Genomic DNA, 11,327 nt, shown 5'->3' on the forward strand with positions numbered 1-11,327 from the left:
CTAAGAAACTCCTCCAGGAACAGAAATAGAAAAATCAATTTCTGGCCAGAAATTGATTTCTGAAACAGAATGGTTACCATTCGCAGCCTTACACTCGAGACCGACAAAACCCGACAAGAAGAATTACTTCCTTCTGAACTCATTCCAAACAGTCGCGCTAGTCTCTAGATGGGAATTGAACCCGAACTCTCGCGTTCCAAAGCCATGCTCATCGACCTGCGATGCATTCAGATTCGAACCGGTCGATACACTACATCTGTTGAATTATTGAGGGGAGGGTTAGGAAAACATTAGGTGAGCCGTTAACCAAAAAATGGTTGCGCCCATCTGATTTAGTGATACATCACTGTCAAATTTTTTCTTTGTACCTTGCATGAGCACATGAATTTCTCTTGTTCTGACCACACATGTGCATTGAGGGCTTGATCATGGGCCAGCATGGTCCTTGACCTCTTTTTCTCTTGGGGCACCGTTTGGTGGACGAAGCACATCTCTAACCAACAATGACCCGCCGTGCCTAACGAAAGACACTTAACAGCTTTGTCGTTAGCGAAGGTCAATAATCAAAATGGTCCTCTCCTGATCACAATCTTAATCGATCCAAGGCATAACATTTTTGCCAAAACTGAACTGATAGTCGGGTACGGCATTGTAGAGATCCGATCCCGTGCCCGTCTTGCACCCGAATGAGTGAAAACCGGAAAGATCGGTTCACGTATCGACACGTCATGTGATGACGGGATTTGGCATCGTGCATTGCACCAAAGCGACGTCTAAGAACAAGGACTTCGTTGGTCTACTTTTGTTACGGACGAAAGGGTAAGAAGAGATCGAGACGGGGTCATGAGTCATAGCGAACCTTCCTTTTGGCATTATCATAAAAATTCCATGCCCGTCCGTAGAACTTTAGGCTTCGAGCCTCGCGAAATTTAATTTGACAAGAACATAACTTCTTAACCAATAAGGCTTTAAATAATTAATTATTTGGTATTGTTCTGCATCATGTTATGCAAATAAAGAAAAGGAGGTGGGGAATCATGGTACTGGGGTTGGTAAACTGCTCTTATCATATAATTTCATTTTCACAAAGATGAATGCAAATTTTTTTTGTATAGTATTCTTTTTTTTTTAAATTTTTGATTGGCCGCATAAAGATGGAGACAATTTAAAAAAAATTATCTTCCAATGTATTATATCCTCCTCGTCCAACCTGGTGGAGACAATATCCTATTCTCCCATCACGTGAAATATTCACAGGTTTGTACCTAGTAGGGTCCAAGGCATGTGGTGTAGGCAAAAAATGTGTGAAAGCTATCATAAACCTTTGACTTCGATTAATCACCGATCATATCCATCGAAGTAATCGCGCACGCCCCGTCTGAATTAAACATCTCTAGTGATTAGGATGAACAGCGCCACGCGAGATGGAAACTAGCGGGTTTTGGGCGAGCGATGTTAACATCAAGTGAGATTTAATAGCATCGGCCGGTAGATTCATTTCTACAGACGAGTTTAGAAAAAGGTCTGTTTAGATGATCGTCGCCTCTCATCGCCGTTCGGGACATGAATGATGCGAAGTTGCTGCTAGCCTCGGTTGCTGGTCAGTTCCCCGGAATAGACTTTGACATGATATGGTCCCATTGCTTCCGGTTCACTCAAGACCACAATGCTAGATATGATTCCCACTTTTTCTTAAACCATGCCATAGCCACAAGATCTCATTCCAATGGGCTCAAACCAGTCCCAGAGCCTGGACCCGCCACCATTAGTGTTGGGCAGATCACTTTCTTGGTCCTCACATCACCAGTTTCTGTCATGGAGAGAGCAATGCAGCAACACCACGCGTCATGAAAGGAAGTCCCCCTTTCCTTAAGCTCTAGCTTCCGCCGAACAACGAGAGTGTTCGCAAGAACGATGAATCCACGCGGGTCTCACATGGAATTCGCTACAGTGCACTCGAAGTCTTCTCTAATCTGAGCACTGCATACGGGGATATGATCAATGTTTCGAAAAAGCTTTTGACTATGCTCTCTCTCTCTCTCTCTCTCGCTAGTTTCCTGACAAACAAGAGATGGAGATATTCAAGAACAGAGGAACTTGTTTTTCATGAACAACAGTGAACGCTGACAATTTCACGGTTTCTACCAGCATTCCACCGTCCACACACATCGCAGCAGCATCCTGTGGGCTACCCTTGATTATCAGAAAAAGTGCAGACCTTTTCGAGCCGCTCTGAAAAGAAGCTAATGATGATGGCAGATTTCGAGTGCTGTTCAATCTTTTGGCCGTATTAACGAATCCAAAAGGGGGCTAATCAGAGAAAACCATGTGCAAACAACTCGAGAATTTTGCCAAAAGCTGCTCAGTTTTCACAGCTGTGCCGCAGACAAGGACGCATTCGAGCGCACATGCATGCATGTATCTGCATATCTACATCTCGATGATCTGTGAAATGATCATTAGGCATCAATATATATTTGAAGGGATGCTAGAGACACGCACAAGAGAGCTGTGGACTTAAAAGAACATTCGTTTGGAGGGAAGATTCCGTCAACCTTTCTCTGCATAACGTGTCGGTAATGATTAAGGTTGGAATTAGACGGATATTAGCCATGAGAAATGGACGAGTTGAGATGATTAGGGAAGCATTGAACTAGACCAAAAGCTCAGCAAATCCTACGTTAACCTGAACTAAAAAAAATTTAACTCCTACCCTGAAATCATGTTATTCTTCGTCGGTTCTAGTTCCTCTGCCTGTGATCTCCAGAAATGCTAAGGCGAGACCCGTCATTCCGACAATGCCGAGAAGCAGCTCTTGGATCGCACCATCATCGGCCGGCAAGCCGAGCCCGGCTTCCTGGGAGAGTCCAGGGTCCGCCTCAGGAGCTGCTTCACCGCCGATATCAAGTCCTCCGTTGGGTTCGCCGGCGGGCTCGAGGACCTGAACTGCTGGCAGAACTTCATGTGCCGGCCGAGCGCCTCCTCGCCGTCGATGCCCCCCTCCGACCGGACCGCCTCGTCCTTCACCGCCTCCGCGCAGAGGCCGCAAATCCACCGCCCGCCGAACCGCTCCCGCACGCGGCCGATGTACTCGGGCGTGCACTCCTCCGCGAGGCCGCAGCAGCCGCACTCGGCGAGCTCGAGCTCCGGCGGGGGGACCCCGCCGTGGCCGTTCCGGGGCTGCGGTTGGGAGTCCATCGCGGCGGTCGCGGCAGCGCTAGCCATCGGATCCACACGCCCTCGAACGAAACCACCTCCCCCGATGGACTAATACCAAGAAACACAAAGCGTCAGGATCAGAACCGAGGAATCAAAAGCCGAACTCCTGTCAACCCAACAGAGACTTTTAGCTCGAAAGAAGCTCCTGACAAAGCAAGGATCTTTAAGATCTCGATCGTTCGCGCAGGAGAACACACAGTCCGTCTTATCTATCTCTGCATCTCCCCCAACGTCAGCCCTCTCTTCAACTGCATCGCCGGTCCCGCGACACGCATCTCAGAGGAAGGAGAGCGACACCCACTTGCGCTTCTCTCTCTCTCTCTCTCTCTCTCTCTCTCTCTCTCTCTCTCTCTCTCTCTCTAGGCGTGAAGAGAGAGAGAGCTGGAGGCCATGGCCATGGCTGTGTTCGGACTTTCGGAGCTGCGAAAATGGAGGGAGGGAGGGAGGAGGGTTAGAGAGAGAGAGAGACTTTCGGGGGGGGGGGGGGGGGGGGTATTTATATACGAGGACAGGAGAGGGTGGGTCCCGAATGGTGTCCGACCCGACCCGATAAGGGAGATGCGGGCCCCGCCCCGCCCCACCCCCCCAACCCCCAATCATTGGCGCCTCGGGGAGCGCCGTGATTGCTGCCACGTCACCTCCTTCCCGCTCTCCTCCCCCCCTTCCCCCGCCGTTCGCCTCCGCCGTCGCCGCGTTTTGTAACAGTCGGATAACGTCGAATTAAATAAATAGGGAAAATTTCAATTAAGGACCCCAAGTGGGGTCAAATTCTCAAAAAGGGGTCCAAAGTGAATATAGTGTCAAATAAGGATCTGAAGTGCCCAAAATGTCTCAAATAAGGACCTGAGTCCCCGGCCGGCCAAAATACCTGCCGGCCGGCGAGAGGTTACTGTTCCGTAACCGGAATAGTAACTTTTTAATTTTTTTATTATTTTCTTTCTTTTTTCCTTTTCTGTTTTTGTTCTTTTCCTTTTCCTTTTCCTTTTTTTATTTTTTATTTTTTATTTTCTTCCTCCGCCGGCCATAGCCGGGGCCGGCGGAGGTCGCCGGCCTCAGGCGAGGGCCGCCCTCGCCTGGGCTGGGCGAGGTCGCCCTCGCCTGGGCTGGGCGAGGCCCCCTCGCCGGCGTCGGGCGAGGCCGGCCTCGCCAGTTGCAGGCGAGGTCGAGCCTCGCCAGATCTGGCCAGGGCTCGGCCTCGCCGACCGCTGGCGAATGGTGTCCGAGGACAAGAGAGGACAGGAGAGGGTGGGTCCCGAATGGTGTCCGACCCGACCTGACCCGACCCGACCCGATAAGGGAGATGCGGGGCTCGCCCCCACCCCCCCAACCCCTAATCATTGGCGCCTCGGGGAGCGCCGTGATTGCTGCCACGTCACCGCCTTCCCGCTCTCCTTCCCCCCCTTCCCCCCCTTCCCCTTCCCCCGCCGTTCGCCTCCACCGTCGCCGCGTTTTGTAACAGTCGGGTAACGTCGAATCAAATAAATATGATGAATCGCTCTTTTTTAAATTCCTTTTTATTAATTACTTCCTATTTTTTATTTTTTTTAATTTAGGTAAATAAGACGATTATCATTAGTAAAGACGCAGGCCGATTGCCTCAACCCCGTGGGATCTAGCTAGCAAGGGGCTTCGTGGAAGCATTTATTTTATCATAGCTTTTGCATACCGCTTCACCAGAATTTCTTCCTCCACAAAATGTCTTTTATTAAAAAAAATAATTTTTCAGTTTTTATTAAATGAGATAGGTTTCTTGGTAATTCCGGACGAAAAACATCATTGGTACACTTGCTCCGAACATAACTGTACAAACACAAACCGTGTCGGAATTTGATCCGCGACAAAGTTCGGATAATACGGCCACTCCTGCGGAACCAAATGTAAACGTGCCATGCCAGAATTTAATCGACGACCAAACTTGAGAACGCAAAAATACTATGCCGAAATTTAACCGACGGCGCAGTATCGGTGATCAAGATACATGCCGACACGGATCTAGAATCTACAACTAATAAACACGCCGGAATTTAATCGACGACGAGAGTGTGAAAACTAAAAGTATAATACGAGAAAGTAAAGATAACTGAAAGATAATAGATTTGTTTGTTTTGCGCGGGGGTCTCTAAAGAGTGCGGTATGACTATTTAAAGCCTACCATCGACAGTTGTTAACTGGGGTTACAAAGGGAGGTTATAAATAATTACATCAATAGTTATTTTATTTTCAATGTCTTTATGGTTTCTTCGACTCTACTATCTTGACGGTAGTTTTATTCCACTACATTAACACTTACTTCTTTGATTGCTTTATTTGCATCCGAGATTGTTGACTCCGCTTTTTTTCGATTCTTTCAAGCCATGATTCATCAAGTTGTTGATACTTTAAATAACCAAACTCTACTTTTATCGACTAAAGATTCAATGGTTCGCTCTAGTACTGACACATGACGGTAGACATGATTGACTTATTATAATTTAATCGAGTTTCGATGGTTGAATTAAGATTCAATTGTCATTTGGATTTGGCATAGAATTTTTGTTTTTAATTGATTCTCGTAATCAATTTATTAAACACATCCAATGATAAAAGAAAAGTTACGTTCTTTTCTTGGCTGATGACTTATGACTGAAAATGTGCTTAATTTGACGAAGTGTTCGAAATACCACGATCATATTCCATCAACACGAGTTTACAACTTTCGTACGAATTTAAACGCTTCTAAGTTGATTGCATGAATTACAATTTTTCAAGATTTCATTGCACTATATAACAAGTAGGTTTTTTTATACAAGTACAAAGATAATTACTTTAGGCTTCATTTATTTCGCGAAAAATGAATGGTTTGAAAAATATTTTTATAAAAATAATTTCTTATACTGCTAGAAAATATTAGTCAAAGAAGAGCAATAAAGGTTATCATTCTAACCACAAGCCAAAAAAAAAATAAAAGCATATGATGTTGGCTTATTATACAGTTGCTCGGCTTCTAGAAGGGCAGGAAGTCAATAATTATCTTCATCTCATTCAATCATCTCTCAAACGTTAAACACGTAAAGGGTAGAATTGGGTGCTGAGCTAGATATAGATACAGCTAAATCAAGGGAGTTGGGCATCTGGACACAAGTATCGGCACATTAAATAAAGAACACAGTTCTATCAATCGGCCAGATATATACACCTAGACAGGCGAGACGGCCTATTCAATAGCAATACCCTTACCGTGGTGAGGTATCCTTGTAACCACACCAAGAATCTACGGCAATAATTCTCTTCATCTCATTCAAACTTCACTTATTCATGGAAAAATATTATCTAGAAAATATCAAACTTTTCGTAAGCACCGTGTGGAAAAATTTAATGATGTACGGTTAAATTACCGACAAAATGGTAATTTATAGCGACAAACATAAATCTGGCGTTATCCTTGTCTTTCAATTTCAATCTAATTTCTTTCATCTCACAAAAAAGAAAACTTATTTCCTATCTTACCCCCTAAAAAAGAGAAATTCTTCATTCGATTGCTAATTTGGAACGTATCGAAATGGGATTACAACTATCGTTGACCAAACGCAACCACGCGGCAGGTAGAAAATCACGCCTAAAATAATATATTCAGAAAAATGATGTAAGCGCGAAATTCTTCCAGCCAATCACGTGATCCCACGTGTCCAAGCGTATTAAAGGGAGTGGGAATGGTATTATTAATGGGAAATTTTTTAATATTTTCTTTCTTTTGTCTTCTTTTGGGTCGTTGGTCCATGCGTTGAAGGCCAATTCGCGAGTCATAATTAATTAATTAGTTCCCACTTTTTTTTTAATGACGCAATTTTGCCAGCTGTCACGACAGGTGTCCGCTGTGCGTACGTTGTCCAAGTCCACGGCAAGACCTCATGTACGAGTACGCGTTGACCTGGCGCGTGCGACAACGCAGCCTGAATTTTTTTTTTTTGTCGAAAACACGGTAAAAAATGTTAATTCTTCGTGGAGTTCATCTTATTTGATATTAGAAAATGAAAAATTGAAAATGCAAACTAGTCATTTATGAATGAATTAGAAATGAACTCTAATCGAATTAATCGTATGCAATTAACTAGTTGTTATCGTTTCTTTGCGGCCGAATCGCTCTTATATATCTTACTGACGTCGAGATGTCATGCATGATCGTGCACGTAATTGCGTAAGTGTGTAATTTCGGGTATGATTGTAATTGAGCGAGGCCGATACACGGTCAAGTTTGAAGTCGATCACTTGTTCTTTCTAATTATATTTCATAATTATATTAGCATGCAGAAGCACAACAAAATAATCGCATCATCTCATACAAGAAATCCAAATAGTTTAATATACGTATGCTTTTTTTATACAAACATTGTAGTTGCTAACTTAATACAATGTTCAAGCAAAACACAATTACATAAAATCTTGGGAAGGGTCAGGATCGCTTATCACTGACGCTTTACTCTCACGCCCCAAAACTCGCTTGCTCAAAAGTCACATACTAAACTAAAGATCGATAACATTGCCCATCGACATGTTGTCGTCAATATCGAAGCCCCTCGGTGGTCTAACTAACTCACCGCCAATTCAGTTTTAAGCACATCTTGGTATTCACGATCAAAATACATGGGAGCTCCGAAAAAGCAGTGGCGGTAGGGGATTTATCCAACATATATGAAAAGTAAAGCGGTGAGCTGAGATCTAGTAAATAAAATCTTTAAATTTAAAGTAGAAGATCATCTTACTACTCAATCTGGTACTGACAAACAACGTGAGTTCAAAACAGTATAATTAACTATGCATGACAAATGTAGAAGTAAATGCATCAACTTACCTATGATGATATGTCGATGAAAATATTACAACATTGCGTAAGATTATTCATTCAAGTGTAAGTAAATGTCATATTATTTCATGATGTGCAAATATCATGAGGTGGCTTACCACTATAAACATGAGATATCTATTCTCTACTCGTCATGAAGCTCACCGACATACACAGTGTAGTTTATACTGGTCCTGAAGCTCATTGATATACATAGGTGATAGTTCATACTTGTCATGAAGATTATCGATATACACAACTGAATGGCCAGGACCCATTTCAACTTAGAGGCATCCCAAACACTCCCCGGGCTACCCGACACCCGGGGCATCGTCACCACCAACTCTTGGGGAATGGAATCATAAATAAATATTTGCCATGCCACATAACCCGATCATCACGGGTCCTCTACATCAAGGATGATTAATACGCCATTGTATGACAGCATGATGATGGTCAACATAGGCTAACACGAGCCAACTCCAGCTATGCTAGCCAACTCATATCGTGTGTAAATTATAAGGCTTTCATGTCCATTCAACCTTGTAGAAACCCGTCTCTAGATGGTAAAATATATGGCTAACTCCAGAGTTTTTCACACATGCTCATACTAGGGTACCGGCTGTGTTAAAGGTCTCCCTCACATGGCATCATTCACATATACTTCATAAAAATCATCATGTAAATCACAATAATTTGTCATTTCTCATGCAATTTACGATAAACAATTAATTACATGCACTTTAATACATATATCCTCACTTTTTCTAAGCTAAACCATCATTATTTAATCGGAAGCCATAGATAGGTAATCGGTAACTTAGGAACAGATACTTATAAATCGATAAATTTAGAACATACAACTTTATTCAGAAATCGATCTTTTTTAAATCGAAAACTCAAATAATCGATACCATGAATGTCGACAATTCAAATAATCGACCATGTGATAGCAACACTTAGCTAGTAATTCAGTAACTTAGTCGAATTACATTTATATTATTTTCAGGTTTAGTTTCACCATTTCCACATTTTTCACACCTAAAAAAATATCATCACATCTCACAAAAATAATCAAATGCCCTTAGGAAATCAATCACATACATTATAGGCATGTAACAAGCTTACTGATCCAATTTAAGGGAACACAAAACTCACCTTCACTTGACAACAAAAGCGGTGCAAAATCAACAACCATCAATCAACCAACCAAATCAAGAGCACTAAATAGATCAGTCTAATTTAGTCCCTAGAGTTTTCATTTATCTTGAACAGAGACTTAAACAACTCAAAGCCTTAACCACCTTAAAAGCAAAATAAACAAGAGAAAATATTAACAACCCTCAATCTTTCAACGACGAAAAAGAATAGAGCCCATAAGTTCACCTTGTAAAATTTTGAAAGATATAATTTTTAAGCTTTGCCAACACAAGAATGAAATCTTTGTTTTCACTAAAAAGATTGGAAAGTGAAAATAGGAGAGGAAAGTGACGGAATATCTCTTTTTCTTTGCAAGACCGAGTTGGAATTCTTTTTTTAAGCTTAATGACATATGAAGATATATTTATAGGCCAAAGGGATGAATCAATAGTTACAAAAGGATAAGATTAATCAACCAATGTTAAAATAATAATGACTTCGAGTTAAAAACATGTGGTGGAAATTGGAGGTGGTGTGTGTCAAGTAAAAACACTATACATAGCCACATTTGGTTTGCTTGATGAAGATATTCTATAAGTTACAAAAGAACAAATAACCAAGGTTAAAGTATGATGACTTTGGGCTAAAAACTCTATGTGTAAAAGAGAGAGATAAGTGTTCCGATCCAAAAACTACAAGCGGCTTAATGATGCAAAGGAAAGATAGGTGTTCCGATCCAAAAGCTACAAGGAGCTTAATGTGAGTAGCCAAATGGAGATGCATGAATGAGGACACAAACTTATCTAGAGCATTAATGAGGTGTTCAAGTAGGAAAGTTACAAGTGGCATAATTATATGGCTTCATCCAATGGTACAGTCAAGGAGGATGAACTTATAAGACAGTTACCAAGCGACAAGAATGAATAACTAAGGTAAGGATGGCTTATAGTTAAAAACACTTGGTTGAAATTGAGCGAGAAGTGTTCAAATTAGAAAGAGACAAATGGCTCAATTATATGGTTCTCAAAGTAGATATTTTGTTAAGTTACCAAGACATCTATTAAATCAGTATGTAAATAAGGAAATCTGTGTCTGTTCCAAGAACCGATAAATTAGAAAACATTTTGAACTCACTAAAATCATTAGTGAAATATAACTGATGTTAGGATTATCTTAACTCAGTAAATTTTAAAACTTGAAAACTGTCTAAAACTCCGAGCTAATTGATACTTAATTTTTTATTCGACCATAAAAAATTCTAGATATCACACATACGTTTGATTTATGTCTTGGAAAAATGTCATGGATGGTCTATGAACTTTGACCAAATGTACATTATTATTTTTGGACTTTCAATTTGTTCAATATGCTCCACGAACTATTGGTAAATGTTAAATATCATCTCGTTTGCTCAAACGACAAATCATACGTTGTATTGAAGACAGGAATTATTATATCCCTAGTTGGATCTTAAGAAAATGTCCATCGTTATTTGATAACATTGACTACTAGATCCTGATTTGAGATGAATATCTCCTGCGAAAAAATTATGTATAACTTCTTTTTTTGTCCACCATTCAAACTCAAATGATTAGAAGCCACATTAGCGGATTTCGTTAAATTGAATTAATCGAAGGATGACATTCAACATTTTCATATAATTTAGAAAAGATAAGACGTCTGTCGATAATTCATGGATCACATAGTATAATGTCATACATTGAGCTGAAATTCACAGACTTTCCGTGCGATTTTCCCTCGTGTCTTTATCTTGTGGCGAGGCCCAATTATACAACCTTTATTTTCCCCTCTTATTAGTCACAGCTACTAATTTTAAATGGCCATCAATTCTCTCTTTGTATCATTCAATGAACGTAAGCATTAATTAACTAAAAAATTAGGAATTGGAGAGAGAGAGAGAGAGGGGGGGGTCAAATCGGGTGGAGCAGGGTGGGGGCGTGCTCTTTATAATAGCTAAGGTGGGCTGTTCTCAAATTTTTTCTTTTACGAAACAAAACATATCCTCAGTTTTTCCCAAAAAAAAATAGAAACAAGAAACCAAAGAGGAAAAGAAAAAGATATTGCAAAAACACCCACACAACACAAAAAACAAAAACAAAGCAGCCAGAGAAAGATAGAGAGAGAAAAC

At 41.4% G+C, this 11,327-nt stretch overlaps 1 protein-coding gene across 1 annotated transcript; it reads right to left on the reverse strand.

Annotated features, from left to right (window-relative positions):
- Nucleotides 1-2,443: 2,443 nt before the first annotated feature.
- LOC115667695 (uncharacterized) lies at nucleotides 2,444-3,681 on the reverse strand. Its single transcript, XM_030589249.2, has one exon. The coding sequence runs from the start codon at nucleotides 3,223-3,225 to the stop codon at nucleotides 2,788-2,790; it is 438 nt and encodes a 145-aa protein (XP_030445109.1). The 5' UTR covers nucleotides 3,226-3,681; the 3' UTR covers nucleotides 2,444-2,787.
- Nucleotides 3,682-11,327: the final 7,646 nt, after the last annotated feature.

The sequence above is a fragment of the Syzygium oleosum genome, unplaced genomic scaffold, assembly GCF_021117445.2.
Source record: "Syzygium oleosum isolate NSW1041296 unplaced genomic scaffold, Sole_v2.1 Sole_v2.21, whole genome shotgun sequence".
Classification (NCBI taxonomy): Eukaryota; Viridiplantae; Streptophyta; class Magnoliopsida; order Myrtales; family Myrtaceae; genus Syzygium; species Syzygium oleosum.